At 37.8% G+C, this 20,903-nt stretch overlaps 1 protein-coding gene across 1 annotated transcript in view; it reads right to left on the bottom strand.

The window, feature by feature from the left end:
* The window catches only part of Far2 (fatty acyl-CoA reductase 2), a 182,235-nt gene that overhangs the window by 2,507 nt on the left and 158,825 nt on the right, over positions 1–20,903 (bottom strand). The window contains exons 5-10 of the mRNA XM_004623738.2: positions 18,946–19,123; positions 17,471–17,515; positions 14,653–14,771; positions 13,864–13,931; positions 4,505–4,676; positions 913–1,042 (exon numbers count right to left, since the gene is read on the bottom strand). Coding sequence (XP_004623795.1) covers positions 913–1,042; positions 4,505–4,676; positions 13,864–13,931; positions 14,653–14,771; positions 17,471–17,515; positions 18,946–19,123 — 712 coding nt within the window. The remainder of the gene's footprint in view (positions 1–912; positions 1,043–4,504; positions 4,677–13,863; positions 13,932–14,652; positions 14,772–17,470; positions 17,516–18,945; positions 19,124–20,903) is intronic.

Genomic DNA, 20,903 nt, shown 5'->3' with positions numbered 1-20,903 from the left:
CCTACTTTGAAATCTTCGATTCCATGTGGAAAATCAAATTGAATTCTGAGCCATCCCAAAGTTTGGCAGTTACATTTAAGACCATTACTTTTGCTAACATTTGGAGAGCATATGTTATATCCACTGACACTTTAATGTTGTCTGTATTGCCAGCATTCAGGAGGCTGAGGCAGGAGGATCATGAGTGTGTGGCCATAGCAAGTTCAAGGCCAGGCTAGACTACATAGAATGTGGCTCAAAGTCATTAATACATGCTCAGGGAACACCTAACACAACTCTAAGGGGAGAGAAAAAAAAAAAAAAAAAAAAACCAGGAACTTGTACAAGATACACACACACACACATACACACACACAATCTGCTTTATATTTGTGAATTTTGGAATATGCAGAGATTTTAGGGTTTAGCCTTTGTGTAACTGCCCAGAAGCTAAAGAAATAAAGTGAGAATCTACGTTGAGAAATGAAATGAAGTACTGAAGAAATGGAGGCAGTCTGGCAGGAGGGACAGCCTAGAAGAAGCAGGGTGCTCTTTCAGGGGACAAGGGCAGTACTTAGTGTAGAGAGATGATCGCTTTAATCGCAAAAGAATATGAGTGGGGTAGGTGAGCAATGTGACTTTCCCATGGAAACCACCCTTGTCTAGGAGATGACACTGGAGTTGGGAGGGTAGCACAGTGTACGCCTCACACAACAGCAGTGTAGATCCCACTAAAGTCCAGGACCTGGGGCTCTCACCAGCATTAAATGTGTAGCTAGGATTGTACTGATGGCACTGCCTAATTTTCTTAACAAAAGTGAAGGTAAAATAAATTCAGCTCTACAACCAAAACTTCCTTTATCAACCTGATGGGTCCAATAACTAAATTCCAAGCATTGTGCTGTCTGCTGTTGGCAGCCTGGCTGTACTCACTCTTTGGTCCTCAGGACTCAGCATTGACATCAGCATCTCTGTGTTGTGCGTACTCCACTCCCAGCTGCGGTTGATAAAGTACTCCAGCATGGAAATGGTTCTGAGAAGTCGGTTCATGAGCTTCATCACCCTTCAGGAGAGATCGCATAGGAGCAGATGTCAACTCACAAGCATGGCCTCTTCCCTCATTGTGTAAAGATGGTAACAAATTCTAAGAAAACCTATCCCTTGTCTCACAGACTTTCTCTACAGGAAGGAGAGGAGCTGACTCTTAACAGCATTTTAAAACAGCCAACCATTCACCTTCATAATCCTACTGTTCATTTACTGAATTCTGAGGTAGACAGTTAGAAAGTTTGTTTCTGTTCTTGGATTTTTTTTTTAAATGAGTGGGATCTAACATTGTGGTACATAGCTTGGCAAAATGTTGACTATCCTGCTATCTGATGAACAAAACAAATTGTTAATTGTAATGCAGATTTTAGGAGAAAATAATTTATTGTTGATAACCTACTCTATTAGGTACGGTGCTCATACTTCTAAAAATATCTGCTAAATTTCCTAACCTCATGGTCAGTAGGTATTTGTCTTCATTTTTATTAATGGCTAACATAAGCTTAAGGCTAGATTGGAACTAAAATTCCTACCCAGTTTTGACTGACCTCAAAATACCTTGGTTTATATAATCTCACTACCTGTGTTTCATTACTTGCAAGGGATTACATCTTCTAATCTAGCAGTCAGAATTTGAACCAGCTCGTCTGTGTGAACTACCCAAGTTCATAACAACTTATAAAAACCTTTCATTTGTGCTCTTAATTATGAGGTAGTCAAGAGTTACTTATATTCATTTTAACAGAAAAATTATGTTCAGGGTCACATAGCTAGCTCTCTGTGATACGAGTTGCCTTGGGCTACTGAGAACACTTCATTTTTGTCTTAGCTAAGCCAAGATTGGTAGGAGTGTTACAATAGCCCACTTAGTAATGCTCGATGATGCTGTGCTGAAGGTTTGCTTTTATTTCTGGCTAAATCCTACGGTCGGGCTGGGGAGATGGCTCAGTAGAATAAGCGCTTCCCTGGAAAGCGCAAGGGCTGAGTTCAATCCCCAGTTCCACAAAAATAAAATAAAATAAAATAAAATAAAATAATGAAATAAAATAAAATAAAAATAAATAAATCCTACAATCTGTGCCCCTAATGACTCATGAGATACTGTCCCAATGTGTCACCAGAAATGTCTCTGAAACAAGTACCAAAATAGAGTTTGTAACTCTATTATCTCAATTTCCATTCCTGCCCCAATCTGGTGCACTTCATGTAATTCTAACAGATTGAATTTTTAAAATACTGCTTATAAAGTATACTCATTGTATGTAAGGGACTATATGAGCCTTATGGTATTTATTTTAAGAAAAATGTATGTTATGCTCAGGAAAAACTAAAAAGTGATTCATTTTACAATATAACAATTTAAAACTTCTTTAGTAATAATAATTACATAGTCTAAGCATTTTATGAAAATCCCTATAAAATAGATATATGATAGATATATTCCCTATCCCTATTTATAGAGGAAGAAAATGGAATTTAGAATGATGGAGAAATTATAGGGCTTATCAGACTGAACTTGCGGGACCAAGATTTGAATCCTGTTAAGTCTGACTCTAAATTCCAGGCACTTAAGCTGTTACAGTCATGCTCACTTTTACTATTAAAAAATCTGTCATCAAAGCTGAACAATACAAAGAGACATGAAGAAAATACATGAGATATAGATTCACAACACATACAAAAGTTTTCTTACATTTATAAGGATATCTCACTAAAAAAAAAAAAAGCCAGGCAAAGAACAGAAGCAGTCAACTCACAGAAGAAGCCTTGAATGTCACAATAAACAAATGAAAGCTCAGCTCCTCTAGCAATTAGGGAAATGAAAAATCAAACAGTGACATTTAATTCTTCCTAAATTTGTCAGAAGATTGATTCATGGAAAGTAGTAATGAGGGTGAGAACCATGTACTGATTTGTACTTAGGACAGTGCCAATTGGCAGTCTTTTGGGCAAAGTCTCCATGCCAGCAATCTCGGTTCTTAGCATCTGCCCCTGATGCAGTAGCACATTTTGTAAATGGGCAGGGGCAGGCACACTGATATCTATTGCCCGGTTTTTGTTTGTGTGTGTAGGAGGAGGAAAAACATTGGACAAAGTAACAGATTTTCATGGAAAACTGGTGAAAAAGTTGACCATGTATGACTGATTTTTGTGCAACACATACACCTCTACCTCATAGTAAGAGTACACTTAAAATGTCCATATATAGATGTAAAGGCATAGAAAATTACATACATCTATATTAGAGAGGGAAAGAGATTAGACAGATTTTTTGTTTTCCTGCCATACAGATTATTGTTAAAGCTTATCTTATAAAACAACCCATTTCCCAGTAAAATTTAATTACTCCCAAACATACATTTCTCACAAAATATACATGGTTATTACCTCTCTCCAGCATTTTTCGTTACTTACTGAACCTATTAATCCAGGCCTCCTTTTTCAATCTGACCTATTTTGAAAGCCCCAAAATATTTTCTCCACAGTCTACCCTACTCACAAAGAGCTGAGTTATAAGCTCAAAATGAGGCCTCAGAATGGGTAAGGTGCAGTTCCCAAAGGACCGGTATAGAAGTCAGTAAGGCAGCCACAAGAGGATTCTTGACCACATAACTGCCTTTGGTAATTATAATTATAACCCCTCTGACAGACAAAATATTGTTCAAATGAGACATATAAAGACGTATGCTGTGTCTCCACGTGGTGTCAGAGCTGCTGTCACACCAGCATGCTCTGTACCTAGGTGCAGTCAATCCAGTGCTGACTGCTGGACTTGAGAATGCTTTCTCCACATCCTTCCTCTGCCACACCCTCTGGACTATTTCTGGTTCTTCCCTAGCTTCTCTGTCCTCCCTTGTGAGTGTGGGACCAACAGTGGACCCACGAGAAGCTTTTCCCCCACAAGGGCCACATGGGGAGCTCTCTTCAGTAGAGACATCACAGTTCTAGTTAGAATGAACTATTTGACAAGCCCAGGGACAAGATCTCAGTTGCTTTTCTTTTTGAATGGATGATTATTTTCTCATGTATCAGGCAAGTTCCTTAATGTTATTTTTGAAAATTATGTTGGAGGATTTTTAATGTAGCAGTGATTTGTGACTTCTCACCTGCCTAGTACTGGGAATGGAACCCAGAGTCTTCACCCAGAGCTACATCCTCAACCATTATTATTATTACTGTTGTTGTTTTATTTTGAGACAGAGAATCACCTAATTGCTAAATCCTCCTGTCTCAGAATCCTAGAGTTTTGGGATTATAGGTATGTATCTTCATGCCTACTTGCTTCTACTTCTCTTGACCCAATAACTCCATGTGTGTGTACGTGTGTGTGTGTGTGTGTGTGTGTGTGTGCTCACACCTGCACATGCACACGTGCATATGTGCAGCACTCCATTGTCTCCTTTGGCTCTTGAAGGAGGGAGGACTCTAGAAGCCAGGCCCCTGGCACACCCTTGAAGGTAGTGCCTCAGCCCCTCACCTGGGCTTCCTCCCAGTAAGCCGCAAGTAGATGTCATAGATGATGGCAGGGGCCCGGTGGCTGACTGCATTCCAGTAGTGGGTTGTGAATCTGGTGGTTGTGAAGTCAGCTTTTGGCCTCCTGAAAGCTTTCTCAAATGGGACCTTTTCACAGGTTGCCAAGACTTGTAATCCTGAGAATAAAAGAAAAAGAGTTTAGATTCAGGTCATAGAAGCCCTTCACACTGATAGACATCTGCCATGGATCAAAGTAATAAAGGCCACAGATCTGAGAAAAACTTGATCATTTTCATGCTGGGCAAATGATCATCTGCAAATTAAATGCTGTAAAGGTGCTAAGAATTGAGGTTTTTCTGGAAACAGTTACTAGCAAACAAATTCTTCAGAAAAGTTTCTTCCAATAAAAGAATTGAACTTAACCCATCATTCAATACCAGTGTTATATAGTCTATTTGGAAAGACTGCTTGCCTAGTAAGCTGGAAGCTCTGGGTTTGGTCCTTGGCACCAAAACTAAAAAAAAACCTCCCCTAAAAAACATTTCAACCACAAAAAGTACAGTAAAATAAAAAAAGACCAAAAACAAACAGGGCAACTGGAAAGATTCAAGATAGAGGACAGGGACTATATTTCCTGGGTTGGGTCATTACTTATAGAATCACAGGGAATTTCTTAACAGGTTAAACTTTCTTAAGGTTAAATTTTATTTTCTTTCTCCTTTTAATCTTTTTCATTTTCCTCTTTTTTCCTTTTGTTTTTGTTTTTTGAGTAAGTCTCACTATGTAGGTTATTAGCCCAGGATGAGCTTGAACTCACAATTTCCTGTCCCAACCTCCCGAGTGCTGGGATTACAGCTGTCCGTCATCATGCCTGGCTAAATGTTCTTAAAGTTTACATAAATGAGTGTAACAGGGAGGCTTTCCTTATACTGACTCACTTTTTAAAGTAGCATAGTCTTATTTCTTTGGAATTTCTATTTTTCTGGGAAGCTAGACTCAATTTTTCACTACTCTCCAGAGCTTGTTAAAAATAATTTTCCGTTTTGATATACTTAACCTTAAAACTTAGTTTAGGATTTTTTGTACATTTGTAGATTTGATAGTTCTCTTCAAATGATACTCATTTAAGTTCAGTTTTAGTTTACATACAGTTTCTTAAAGAATATACCCACACTCTTTGTTTAATTATGGTAATATGATTATTGACTTCCTGCAAAAGATTTCATCTAGAAACCTATACAAAAAATACAGACCTGATCCAGAGAAGAGATATCTGGCCCACAGACATACTTGGAAAAATATACAGTTTATAACATAAGGGATTCCAACACTAATATAAACTTTCTAGTCTCTAGGTCTGTATGCTTGTTCATCATTTCTGAATGGACATGTAATAAACAGAATCACATTTAATAGCTCTAAAACTTGAGCTTTTGATATTCCCACTATCAGCCGCCTCATTCCCCATGTATACACCAAATTTTCTTCTCTACCAATATCTATCTCAAAGTGCCAATTCAATAGTTTTCAGTAGTTCAGTCAAAAACACTGAAGTCACTCTTATTCTTTATTTTAAAAATCTTCATACAACTGAGTAGCAAAATCCATTAGCTTTCTCACAATTTCTACTGCTATCCCAGATAGGCATCATCATGATAGCTTGGAAAATGACAGTACTGTCCCCCACAGTCTCCTGCGCTACTTCTGGGCTCCTACAGTCTGCTCTCCACACGGCAGCTGGCGTGGTTCTTCCTGAGATGTAACGGGAGGCACACTGTTTCTGTGCTCAGAACTCTTTAATGAGCTCTGCTTTCATTTAGAGGGAGAGCCAAACCTCTGTTCGATGAGGCTGAAGCACCCTCACCCTCCCATCCCTGCTCATTAGTCCAGCTTGTTTCTGCCCTTGTTCCTCACTGCTTCCACTTCAGCCGCAGCAGCTGCCTTGATACCCTGGGACATACAGGAACTACTTTGTGGAAGAGCTTAATGTGCACATCACTTCCTCCAGGTCTCTGCCAAAATGTCACCTCAGCAAAGATGCCTTTCTTGACCACACATAGAACAACAAACTCATTTTGCTTTTTACTATGTCTTTTTAGTTTTTAAGCACTTAACTATATCTGATTTTATGTAATATATATATTACAGGAAAATACATATATATAACTTCTCCCTACCAGAACATAAATTATGAGAATAGAATTTTGTCCTTGTTGATACCTTGAAAAGCATTTGAAAAGTGATCATTACCCAATAAATATTTGACTAAATGAGTGAATATCTCAGAGACAATTATTTTCTATTTCCCTGAATCTACCACAATAGGTGCTGGGAATATATAAATATATATTCGTTGACCTTAAGGAATTGGCAGTCTGGCAGAAGATGTGGACAATTAATAAACTGAAATGGTTCTCCTGGCTATTATGCTACAGGGTACTCCAGTGTCCTTTGGAGGACTATGTGGGAAGCCTCTAACAGTGTCTGGGTAACTGGACAGACAGAGATGAACAGGGGTCAGGAAAGCTGGGGAAAGCTATCTAAATGACCATAGCAAACATCTGCTGACACATAAATCATTCTAACCACTGTGCTCAGAACTGAGTAAATCCTTCCAAACATTCCCAAGTAGAATAATTATTATTCTCATTTATCTGGTCTATAAGTAGACATTCAGTAATTTTCCCAAGTTCATATAACTCATAATTAGTGGAATCTAGATAGGACTCACACCAGCACATCATCTCTATGTGGGATGAGTTTTTGTCTGCTTCGCATCATATCCCCAGCACCAACAACAATGCCTACCAGTGAACTCAGGGGTAAAAAAGTGAGCTATAATTTGAATCTAGGAATATTGAACCTCAAAGCTCATTAAGCTACTCCCTCACTTGAAAGACAAAGTAGAATCTTAAACATGTGGAAACTTTATCTTGGAGATTAAAAAAATCACACTTTTATTTGCTCATAATTCAAAGATAAAATTAAAATGAAAACTTAAAAAAATTTACAAGTGAATGATAAAACATTGTATAGCAAAATGTGAGGAATAGAGGAAAGCAGTACTGAAGAGAAATGCCAAGCCTCAATTGCTTGTATTAGAAAGTAGAACATCCATGAGGTGTATTTTTCAGAGAAGGAGAAAAAGAAAACTCAGAAAATAGGAAGAGACAATAGAAGACATCAATGCAATGGAAAGCAAAGCAGCAATATAAAACATAAAGCTGTAAATTGCTTTTTGAAAATAAATATAATAAATGGCTTTGGATGAACTGACAGAAAAAGAGAAGACACACAAATATTACAAAGCCACGTATGAAGTGAAGCCTCCACAAACTCAGCTAAATAAACCTTTCCTTCCTTAATTTTGGGTGTCAGGTATTTTGTTCCAGCAAGGAGAGAAAAAGTAACTGAGAAAGAGATATATATTAATAAGTGCTGAAAATCCTGTAGGAGAGGTAAACTGCCTGCCTTTACTCTCTGCCAACATCAGACATACGAATTTATTTCAGTGAGTTTCATACAGTAAATAGATCCCATTCCTCACATGTAGACAAATTGGAGACTTACATGTAGACAAATAGAATTTTGGATGGGTCAGAGTTTCTTAAAGTGGATTCCATCAGATGTGACATTTGTTTATACTCAGCTATAAAAACAGATAAACTTGAGGCTTTTATAGGTAAATGGATGCCGTATTGTCTCCCTAGTGTAAGAACTTGAAAGAATAAGTAAAATCTGAAAGGTACAATAAATATAGTAAAAAGGAAAGAAACTGAACACAAGGAATAAACATTTGAGGGCTGGTGAGATAGCTCAGTGGTCTAAAGTTTAGGCAAACTTATCACATGCCACGGCAGTCCTACTCTCTGGGAGGGCTGAGACGCCACCCCACCAAAAACAATTGAGATTAAGAAAAGGAGAAAAACATAGGGGGAAGAAAAAGGGAAAATCATATATACTGGATAGTTAAGACGATTGTACTACTAATTTCTATCACTTTTTGAAGATAATGGTTAATTTTTTTTTACTTTGACCAATTTTATATGCTAATATCTAATTTGAGCAGCTATATTTAAGACAACAAAGTGCAATATAACAGTCACAGCTGATTATCTTTCATCTCATTCTTCTAAATGTTTATCATCTCTTATGTCCTTTTATTTTGTACTCTCTTTAAAATAAAAGCTAAAAAGGACAAGGAAAAAATGTAAGATTTATTGAAAGGAAGAGTTAACGTTTAATTGATCAATCTTGCACGCCTATATCTGGTCATCTGAGCAATAATTTTGACAATACTCACGTAATATAACAACCATTGTTCATTTTCTTTTTTTCGTTCTTTTTTTTTCCTTTTTTGTGGCCGGCTCAGCCCACCCTGGCGGCGGGGCTGGTCCCCTGTGCTTGCCTAAGCTAGCGTAAGCAGGGGCTTTATACCGCTGAGCTATCTCATCAGCCCTTAATTTTTTTATTCTTGTTTTCAAATTCTGTACCTTTTTATTTTGTTTTTTTTTTGTTATTTTCTTTGTTTTTGTTATTTGTTTTTTTAATTTTTCCCCTCTTTAAAATTAAAAAAATTCATATAAATGCTTATTAAAAATGTGCTCCAAGGTCAGCCTGAACTACATCCCAAGACCCGGTCTCAAACAGAACAATATGGTTTCCGGAGAGTGGATCAACGTGCCTGAACAGAGCAGGCCTCGAGTGGGGGTGGGGAGAGTCTTCGCAGTGAGACCCAAAGTTAGTTGGAAAGCTGCTATCCGGAAATCAAGGCAGGATCTGGGTCACTGAGGCGGAAACAGGGCGCCCAGCCAGTGGCACCGCTGCAGCCTTGCACAGCGAACCCGGGCTGGCAGCAGAGGGAGGGAGGGAGCGGGGGCGGGGCCGGGTCATGAGGGTGGGGCCGGGGCGCCGGGGCGGGGCGGGGCGTCGCAGTGCAGGCGGGGCGGCTCCGACTCGCCTGGGCCCTCCTCTTCCCCACCGCCTCACCTCCTAGAAGCTCCTTCACCAGGCTACGCTCATTGAGGACGCCGAAGCCCTCACCCACGCCATCGGATTCCATCCAGGCCCGTAGGCGCCCGGCCTCGCGCACCACCCGCCCGCCTCGCAGGGCTCGACCCTGGGCCTAACGAAGCTTTGGCGCCGGGTCGGTGACCTCGGCCGGTGGGGTCTGTCTCCGAGGGGGAGGGTGCTTGCTGGGGGTTTTGAGTGCGAGAGAAAAGAGGCGAACTGCTGTGGCTCCCTCAGTCTAAACACAAGCAAGGCAAGACGCTGTGTTAACTCTCGGGCTTTTGGGCAAAGTGGTCACATGTGACTGCATGTATATTCTCTTGTTAGAGTATATATATTTTTTCAGGGTATATATATTTCGATTTACTGGTGTTTATTTTCTCTGCACATACTCATCACTTTGTTTTCTTCAACTCATTTCCACAGCACTATTTCTTCTCTCCCAATTTTAAAATTCTTCCTTTCAAGTTCTTAGTTCACCATATCCTGTCAGTCCCAGAAGCCCCACGCTTTTCTGTTCCATTCCATTTGCCGTGCCTTATGTGAGCTGGTCCCCAGTCACTCCTTGCCTCTTTTCACCTTACTGGTGCACAGAAGGTTCTGATGACCTCGATGCTTTCCTCAGTCCTAAAGTACACCTCCCTCCTGCTGCGTCCCAACCTCGCCCCCACAAACACCTTCGTAAATCTCTCAATTCCAACACTTGAGCCCAATTAGAAGTCCCTCAACAGAATCTCATTCCGGATCCATTTTTTTTTTCCACCTAGTACTATAAATCGTATTTGCCTCTCTCTCTACTGACCTATACCCTTCCTGTTTTATCCATTCCTCCACAGAAGTATAAATGCAATCTATATGAAGGATAATTGGATCTGTGACACTATTAAAAATACAAATAATTGCTTCTTCAGAACATAAGGACAGAGTCCAAATTACTTATATTTAGGTACCTGAAGGGCTATATACTATCTTTGTGAAAATAAACTTGAAAACAAATCACAGGAAGGCAGTATTTTACTAAAAATTGATTGTAGCTTATCAATTACAAGCTATACTCGTTTGACCTCAACTTTCAGCACCAAAAAAAGGAAAGGGGGAAACTATACACAGAGGAACATGGGAAAACAAGGCAAAAAAGACCCCCAAGGTCCCTCGCCTTCACCAGGCATATCCAGGCGGCACCCATGGAGAGGAAAGCAAACACCAGGTAACAGAGCTTTACAAACTGATTAAAGAAGAATTAGAGAAACTTGGCAAGTTCAAAGAGGGCAAGATCCAAAAATTTATGGAATTATCATATAAAATGACCAATGTGGATTTTGGGGAAATAAAAACTTGGAAGAGCTGACCAAAATGGTTCAAAACATGAGTGACAATTTACCAAAGATACAGGATCTAAGAAAAACATCTCAGAAATACTAAATATAAAAGATAATATAGAATTCATAAATTGCAGAAATGACCGATGTGAAGACAGTTTCTAAAATCAAGGACAAAATGGTAAATTATTACAAACTGTTCAAAGAAGCCTCAAAAAAGATGAGTGAACAAGAAAAATTCATCCAATAGCTGCTAGATGACACTAAAAATACCAAATTAAGTCTAATTGGAGTGAAAGGCCACACATGGAATAATACATTTACAGAACTCATAGTAGAAAACTTCGCGAGTGTGAGGAAAGAATTCAACATGCAGAAAATTAACACCAAGTGCAATGAAAAAAGAAGCTCTCCACAACACATAATTACAATGCCAGTTGTCCAACAAAGAAAAAAAATTTAAAGCTATCAGAGAAAAGCAAAATAATCACATAAAATTAAACCCATTAGAACTACAGCTGACTTCTCAACAAACTTAGAAGACCAGAAGAGATATGGTAAAGTATTTTATGCCCTAAAAGCAAGTTACTTCCCACTCAGATTAACATATCCAGCAAAACTTGTCTTCAAAATAAATGGAGAAATAAATACCAATTCATGAAAAAGAACTACTCAAGAAATGTATGAATTCCAAACTATCATCCTCAGAAAATACTCAGGAATATCCTACACAGATACAACAAAGTCAAAAATGCAGATGGAATGATTACATCAAGCAAGCAGCGTAGATTAAGGAAAAAAAAAAGTCATCATCAGAAGAAGAATACAGAGATAGGAATTATTCTAGACCTTTCAGTAATATTTCTCCAGGTTAATGACCTCAACTTCCTCTTTAAAACACAGATTAGACTGTATCAAAACAATAGAATCCAACAGTCTGTTGTATTAAAAACATTCATCTAATACTTGTCTAAAAATCGAAGGATAGAAAACAGTATTTCATGGACCAGGACTTCTAACACAAGCAGGGGTAGCAATTTTACTTTCAAACCTCAAGCTGAAACTGATCAGAAGAGAGAAAGAATGTCACTATGTACTATACAAAAGTAATTAAAAAAGAAATAGCATTTGTAAATATATATATGCACTGAGTACTGGAGCACCTAGGACAAATGCTGCTGGACATAAAAGATCACAAAATAAACACACAGTCATGGTGACCTTAATGCACCACTTTTGCAAAGAGATAGTTAAAATTTGTTTTTCAAAAAAAAAAAAAAAATCAATATTGGGGCCGAGGAGTTAGTTCAGTAGAATAAGTGCTTGCCTGGCAAGCGCAAGGGCCTGAGTTCAGTCCCCGGTTCCGAAAAAAAAAAAGTTAATAAATATCAGTAAAGAAATATCAACACTGAACCTTGAACACATGTACTTAATATGAGCAGAGTGTTCTACCCTAATATAAGGTAGAGTACAAGTTATTCTCAACAGCACATGGAACTTTCTTCAAGACAGACCATATACTAGTCTTCAATGCCAGCTCAAAAAGTATAAAAGAACTGAAATCACCCCACATTTGCTACCAGACTATTGTACAAGAAAACTAGAAATCACAGAAGAAACCATACAAAATTTAGAAAGACCTGGAAACTTAATTCAAAACCCTTGAACATACAGTGAGTCACAGTATAAATCAAAGAAGCAATTAAACAATTTCTAAAAGCAAATAACAATGCCAAATACAGCACACCACAACCTATGAAGCCTAAGATGAAGCGTATTGCAATCAATAGTAACATTATAACAACTGTGAGGTCAAAAAAATAACCTAATGAGGCACCCTAAAATGCTTGAAAACAACAATCCAACCCTAAACCAAAATTATGGAGGGAATAAATAGCAGAGAAGAAATGAATGAAATTGAGACGAACAAAACAATGCAAATTTTGAACAAAGTGAAGAGCTCGTTCATTGAAAGAATAAAATAGATGAACCCTTAGCCAAACTTCTCAAGAAAAAATTAAAAAAAAAAAACAACATATACCAATGTTATTAGAAATGAAAAGGCAGGGGCTGGGGGGATAGTTCAGCAGCCTAAGCATCTGCCTGGAAAAACACAAGGACCTGGGTTTGATCCCTGGTCCTGGAACCCTTGCAGGCCACCAAAACCTGGTGTGGTGGCACACACTTATAATCCCAGTGCTGGGGAGGCTGAGACTAAATAGATAAATAAATAATTAAAAAATAAATAAAGTGACAAACTTGCAATAGACGCCGTCTGAATTCAGGAGACAGTAAATATTATGAAAAAGCAAAAGAACATTAAACTTTTGAGCAATCCAATTACAAGCAGTGAAATTGAAGCAGGAATTAAAAAAATCTACCAAAAAAAATAAAAAAATAAAATAAAAAGGAAGACCAGGACCTGCTCAATTCTCCAAAATCTTTAAGGACATTATAGTAATACTCAATCTCTTTAATGAAACTAGAAAGGAAATAATTCTTCCAAACTGATTTCTGGAAGCCAGCACCACTCTGAGCCCCAAAACAGACAATGACATAACTGAAAAAGAAAACTATAGGCCAGTCTTCTTAATGAACCTAGATGCAAATATCCTCAATAAAATATTGGCAAATAGAATGCAGTGAGTCATGAAAGGGATTGGATCTTCTAGCCCTCAATCACTTCACATTCTCAGGGGTACCCCAGGGAGGAAAGTGGCATGCACAAAAGCAGTTGCCCAGCAGAAGGAGTGTTGTATCACAGACGTTGCTTGCTTTTGCTTGATTTTATTACTAGTTTTCAGTGTCTGTAAGCAGTGGACTCATTTTGTACAATTATTCAGATGTTCTACCTTCTGTTCTTTCACCACAATACATTCTAGTTAATTATGACACATTTATTATTCACAACCATTCCGTTTCTTATTGTTTTCAACTTTCTCCCTGATGGGGGTCTCTGCTCCATGACTCCCACTGTCTGTATCCCTGAGACAAACATTGGTGCTTGTGTGGGTATGTTCCCAGGCACACTTACCCATTTTGAGCCAATTACAGGGATTGAGATTACCAGAGGTACAGTGGTAGATTAATGTTGATTTAGGTCTGCAAGATGAATAAAAATTATATAAACACAACAAAATGGAAAAAAATGAAAGAGAAATAAGAGGAAATAACAAAACAGAATAATTTCAAAAATTTCCATGACTAAAGCAATTTATTAAAAAGTCCCATCTTTTATTTCTTCTTGGGTAACAGGAAAAATGGAAGGGTAGGAAAATTCTGTATGCATGTAAATAACATCAAACAGGTATGAGAGATTGGAAATATGTCTGAGCTCATATAAGAAAATTTTAATTATTTTTGTCACTTACCAGCAGAGCCAAATAAATAAGCAATCTATATTTTTTCCTTCATATTAGAAAATCACCCCTAGTGACCTAAACTTTTGGCATTTATCAGGAACTGAGCAGTTCAATGAAATATAAAATATGCTACAATTTTGTCAACTTTTATCATCTCCTTACCTTAATAAAAGAAGCAGTGGCATTGATTACTGAATAGAATAGTATTTTGGGTGTCAAGAATTTCTTAGTTACGTGATTTTCAGAGTACACTGTTTTATGATCAACCAAGTCCAAAGCAGTATTTATACAATGATTCAATGCATATATGATGGTATACTGGGGACTGTATAAAACACTGAGAGAGATATTTCATTGTACTAAGGGTCTTCAACAATGAAGTGCCTATATTTTGAAAATGCACTTACTATATTTACCTCTTTCCTCATCAAATCTTTGAAAGACTACTCGAGCATAGATACCTGTGTACTGCAGTATACCAGCCTGCTGCTAAGGTGAGATTAACAACTGTATCCGCTGGGATTAAATCTGCAATGGCCATCGGAGTAGCCTTGATGGCCCGAAGAAATCCTTTCCCAGTCTGCACAGGAAAAAGAAGAGCTATTAGCAAAAACAACTGACATTAATTTGCCAAGGCTTACTAGATTGTTATATATTGCCTCCCAGCCTATCTAATTTTCCCAGCCAAGTTAATTTCAAGTACCACCATTTCTGTGAAACATTAGTAACCTTTGGGTCCCTTTAGGGAATAAAATTACTCAAATCTGTAAAAGTTAATATACTTAATTTAAAAACTGCACAGCAAAAGAAATAACCAAGAGAGTGAAAAGAAAGCCTAAAGAATGGGAAAAAGTTTGGCCTTCTCAGAGGACTAATATCTAGAATATAGAAGTAAATAGAAAATGATAGACCCCTTTAAAATAAAAAACCTATCAAAAATGGGCATGTGAAATGATAGACACTTCTCTGAAGAAGTACAAACAAATAAATACATGAAGAAATGCTCAACAATTCTGGCCACTGGAAAAAATGCAAATTAAAATAACTCTGTGACCATTTTATCCAAAAAGAATGGCTACCATCAAGGAACCAAATAATAACAAATACTGGTGAGGATGTGGGAAAAATGGGAATGTAAACTGGTATAACCACTAGGAAATCAGTATAGAGCTTTCTCAAAAACTAAAACTGGAATTTCCCTCTAATCCAGATGTTCCCTTTTTAGGTATTTTCCCAAAAGAGTCAAAGACATTGCATTCCATGATCTATGTGCACCCACATTTATAGAAGCACAATTCATAATAGCTACACTTTGAAAGTGGCCCATATCCCCACCTATGGATGAGTGAATAAAGCAAGTGTGATCTTTATGCATAATGGTGTACTATTCTGGCATAAAGAAAGATAAACTTGAGTCATTTGTAGGAAAATGAATGCTTTACCTTGCAACTATAATACTTAAGTGAAATAAATCAGACACACAAGGAAAATTGCATGGTTTCTCTTACATGATAAAACTAAATTGTAAAATAAAATGTAAAATAAAAGATGGATAATAGAAATTAGGCTCTCACTTTTTCTTTTTTTGGTGGTACCAGGGATTGAACTCAGGACATTGTGCTTGCCAGGCAAGCACTTATTCCACTGAGCTATCTCCCCTGCCCCCAAGAATAGAAATTAGGGAGCTAGATCTGTCTCAAATGGGAATGAGATCAAGAGATGGAGGCAGGGGAGAGGTGGGAGGAAGAAGGGGTGAAGAACGAAGGAAAATGCACCCTGCGTGTAGACATGAGGCTCTGCAGTTGTGTACTGACAAAGGAGAGCCACCAAGAGAGCACTTTCACACCTTAGAAGTATATTTTAAGAATTCAGGTTTCCTAAAAATTTTCATGAACTTATTTTTACTGTTTCATAAGTCACTCTGTTTTCTCCTAGTGCATATTAACTTATAAGAATTAAGGTTAAGAAACATTTATCTGAAAAAAGGTAATGAACACAAACCTGCCATTTAATAGAACAAGATGTGCTTGGGAAAAGAACCACAATTTTTTAAAAAAGAACCACAATTATTTACTTTTTGTTTAGTATCTTAGTTCTAGTAAAGAAAAAAAAAGCACTGATATTATATAACATATTAGAATTGGGAATTATTCATATTAATAATTTATAGACTTTATGAAGTATGCTGATTCTCTATGCTTTGCATTTTTCCAGCATTCAGTTGAAATTATTAGCACTTTCTTATGTTGCTAATTTATTTTTCTTGTAACTGATTTCCCCTTTAAAGAACATAGGAAAAACAATTTTTGAAAAATCTTAGAACATCTGAATAAATGCGCAGCTTTGCGATGCAATAAAACCCACTCTGGTCCATGTTAAAATAACGATGTTCTAGGTCATCTGACATTTCCTGCCAGTCACACAGTAGGGGAGGGAGTCCCAGGCAGGCAGGGAACAGAGGAGGTGCCCAGAGGAATCAGGGTCGGAAGGCACCTCGCTGTCACTGCCTTTGATAAGCCATGATTGGCTGTTTCACATTTGCATCTTAATTCATGTTGAACATAATCAGGGAGGAATAAAGAGAGCATGTGGCTTGTTTGAGTCAACTTATTTGGATGACTGAATTTCTGTATAGAATCCCAAAAACTGAAGTCACTCAGCTTCTTCACATGTGCTGAGAAGCATAAGGGGATGAGTCCCGCACAGGCAGATGTCTGTCCAGTGCAGGTCTGCCCTCCCTGGTGAGGGAGGAAGGGAGAACAACTGCTCCTGAGGACACCAGCAGACATCTGTCTCGGACGGATGTGCCAGGACACACAGCATACTTCCCTGCATCTGCCAAGAACTCTTTTATCTGCACACACCCAGAAACACTTAATTGTGGTTAAGTCAGGAATGTGATCATCTCAGAGGAGGTTTTTACTACTTCCCCAATTTGCTGCACTAATTTGAGCTATTAATAAAGGCAAAAAAAGAGAGAATGCCTCCATCTTGTGGTAAGTAAAAGAAAATTCTTGTTTTTCATTTTCCAAGCTAAAAACTCCCGAAGAGTAATTAATAGCACATTACCTCTATTTTCCTAATAATAAAATTCTCACAGGATAAAGAGAATTTCATTCAGTGAGTCTTTTCAATCGGCAAAGTTGAGATAAGCTACTCCAACTGCTCTTGGAACAGTAACATTTGTGTTTGGATCAATAAAACTAAGTCAACACTAAGAATTACATTACTAGTCCTCCACTATATTTCAAGAAATTATTTCCTTATTGTTATACATACCGCAATAATGAGCCCGCTGGGTCCATTTAGGTTATCAACCCAACCCTGAAGAAAAGAAGATTTCTACTGATTATGTGTTTCAAAAAAATAATTGTCTTTGGAACAGTTTCAGTTTAATCTTAATAAATTTAAACCAAAGCACAGAGATCCCAGGTAACAGAACATGATACTAACACAGTACTTCTGAGATGCCAAGCAAAGTCAGTGGCAAAACACTGATCTTTATACACTTTATCTGGCTGTGCAAAATATAAATTCGTTGGCACTGACTTCATAACAGTCTCCTGTTACACAGGCAAAATTAAGTCTTTGTCTTGATATTATGATTTGTTAACCAGTGCATTGAGCATTACATTTCTTTTTTCATCTGAGCTTGGATTTTTAAGCTCTCTCAAAACATTTCACACAATTTATTGGAATTACTCATTTCTTGAAAATTTTAACATGAACAGAGTCCATACAACATATTTTTTGGTGAGGGTATTGTCAACCTGATGGAGATGTCAAGGGAATGATGTTTAGTGATAATAGGGAAATGTCTTTTGGAGTTTGTTTTCTAATCCCTAACCAAATCTGTTTCTTTATCTATAAAATTCAAAATGTATACATACAATGGGAACGAAGAGAAGAGTGAGGAGAAGATGAAGGGTCTAGTGTTTGCTGATCCTGTTTCTAGGGCCATGCACTTTAAACACTGCTCAAGCACTGTCTCATTTAATCAACTCTCCAATGGTAAGCTGCACAGGCTCAGGTTTACAGATGATGCAGTTCAGAAGACTGTGCTACTGGGATGTACTGCAGGGCTCTGGCTTACCTGGCCCTAGAGCTTCACAGACCTGCCTTGGAAGAGATGGTGTAATTCAAAGTACCTTTCAGAAGGTGATAGCAGTATATACAGGTAAAAATTTATTATTCTTAACCTGAGAAACTGAGCTTTGTGATTCTTGTTTATCCTGGCAGCTGTAATGTTACCAATTGGACGATAAAGAGCATTGTGGTATATTAAAATGATAGTTAGAAAATTAAGTAATGATATTATCTCCCATCGGAATTGGGAGAATAGCACTTAAGAGCTCCACCTGACTCTAGGACACATAGTATAACTCCCAAAGGAGGCTCATGCCAACAGAAAAGAAAAACAACAAACATATATCTATCACCTATCTATCATCTGTCTCTTACCATTTATCATCTATCATATTCCTATAATCTATCAATCTTCTATCAACCTATTATCTGCCCATATTTATATCTGTTATTTATCATCTATTTATTATCTATCATCTATGTATCATCTATCCTACTAAAGTCTGAACCAAACATTGACTTTAGCCGTCATATAATGGATTCTCTTTTGATTTGCTGCACTCAGCCACCCAAGGAGAAGTGGATGGGGGCTGGAAGCATACAGAAGAAATCGAGCCACAAAGGCCTGGTTTGCAAGAAAGGCAGGGAATGTAGTAGAGCAGGCATACTGGGAAAGGCTCCTGCCAGGTGGCCCCAACGATGGAGGGTCTGATGATGGCAATGTTCATGTTCGCGCCTTCCTGCTGCACCACAATCTCTCCCAGGGCCTTGGTGTAGGTGTATGTGTTGGGCCGGTCCCCAATCAGCTTGGGAGTGATCTCATCAATGATCGCATCATCCAACCACCTGAAGGCAGACAAAATGAGTTCTAGCAGCATATTTCACAACAGGACATAGAGAAAACTTGAGACACAAGTAATTACACATAGTTTCTACCTTCTAGTGCACAGTCACAGGTTACCAAAGATGAGTTGCACCTGTTCAAGTCATCGTGATGCAGGAATTGTTTTCTACCTTCACCAAGCCAATCTAATAAACCCTACTGTCTCCCGCTAAATCAGATAGATAGATGATAGATAGATAATGATGGATGTATAGATAATAGATAGATGATAGATAGATAGATACCTGATAGAAGATGGATAGATGATAGATGGGCAGATACACTGATAGATGATAGATAGGTGGTGGGTGGATAGATGATAGATGATAAATGGTGGATGGATGGATGGATATATAATAGATGGATAGATGATGGATGGGTAGATAGGTAATAGATATATGGATACATAAATGAGAGATGATTAATAGATGATAGATGAGACAGATGATGATAGATAATGACAGATAATAGAAGATAGAAGACAGGAGATAGATACATGATAGATGATGGATAGATGATACATAGATGATAGATAATAAATAGATGATAAATAGCAGATATAGATATGGGCAGATAATAGGTTGATAGAAGATTGATAGATTATAGGAATATGATAGATGATAAATAGTAAGAGATAGATGATACATAGGTGATAAACATGGAGGGTTTTTTTTCTGTATTTTAGGGAAGGGTCTTGCAAGAGCCTTTCATTAATAAAATTTTACTCAGTGTCTCAATAAACAGAGCAATGAGGCAGAGTTTTAATCTGCTTAAGCAAATCTATGAAGTATATATTGAAGGTTTGTTTAGAGCCGAAGACAATAACCAGTAATTATTTCCAGAAATTTCTAGTGAACTCTGCAGTCTAAGTGGAGTGGTTACAATAATTGAAGCGGCATGAGTAGTGTTTTTGCCTAGCACTCTACCAAGAGGGAGAATCACTGTGAATGACGCTGTTAGCAGGGCACTGCCTCATCATTAAAAAAAAGTTGCAAGCATTTTGAGCATCCCAAGTCTATTTACACTTCTTTAAAAGAGTAATAAATTATTGTCAGTTAAATATAAAATGTGTGGTTAAATGATGGATACAATACAGCTTCTTTGAAAAAAAAACTTAGGCTGCCTGAATGTATTTGTGTGGATTTTGTAACTAATGCATTTGGTATATTTATTTCTACTTTATAGGACAGAAAATAACCATACTCTTTTGATTGTAGAAAATCTTAGCTGTATTGCTTTGCTGACAAAATGCTGAGCACTTAAGATGCATGTGAATGCTAAGATTTATTCAGATTTATGTCTCCCATGTGTAATAACTCATCTGATGCTGAGCCAGAAAAACTGGCTGTAATCTTTTAGCTTTGCTTGCTTTGGTCCTGCTAGTGCTGAGTATATTCTGGACACTCAGATGCCTCTAAAGTTGAATAAAGAAAGATTAAAACGTTTCTAGAACTAAAAAATTTCCAAATGCATGCAGAAATAGAGGATATTTCAATTACAGCCTCACCTGGCGGTGGGTAGAGAGTGGGGGGCAGTGCAGGGACCCCGTGCCTTGACAATAATGCAATTTTCTGTCAGTTGCTCAGATTCAAGGACCTCGCTGGTACCAGAGCCTGTGCAAATGCAGGCTTCCTGTAGAAGATGGATGTAACCTGTGCACAACCTCCCAAGTGATTTAAATCATCTGTATTACTTCTAATTCTAGTATAGTATGTGTTATATAATGAGTCGCCATGCTGTATT

This window comes from Octodon degus, unplaced genomic scaffold (assembly GCF_000260255.1).
Source record: "Octodon degus isolate 3935 unplaced genomic scaffold, OctDeg1.0 scaffold00004, whole genome shotgun sequence".
NCBI lineage: Eukaryota > Metazoa > Chordata > Mammalia > Rodentia > Octodontidae > Octodon > Octodon degus.
This window is presented reverse-complemented; position numbering and strand designations above follow the sequence as displayed.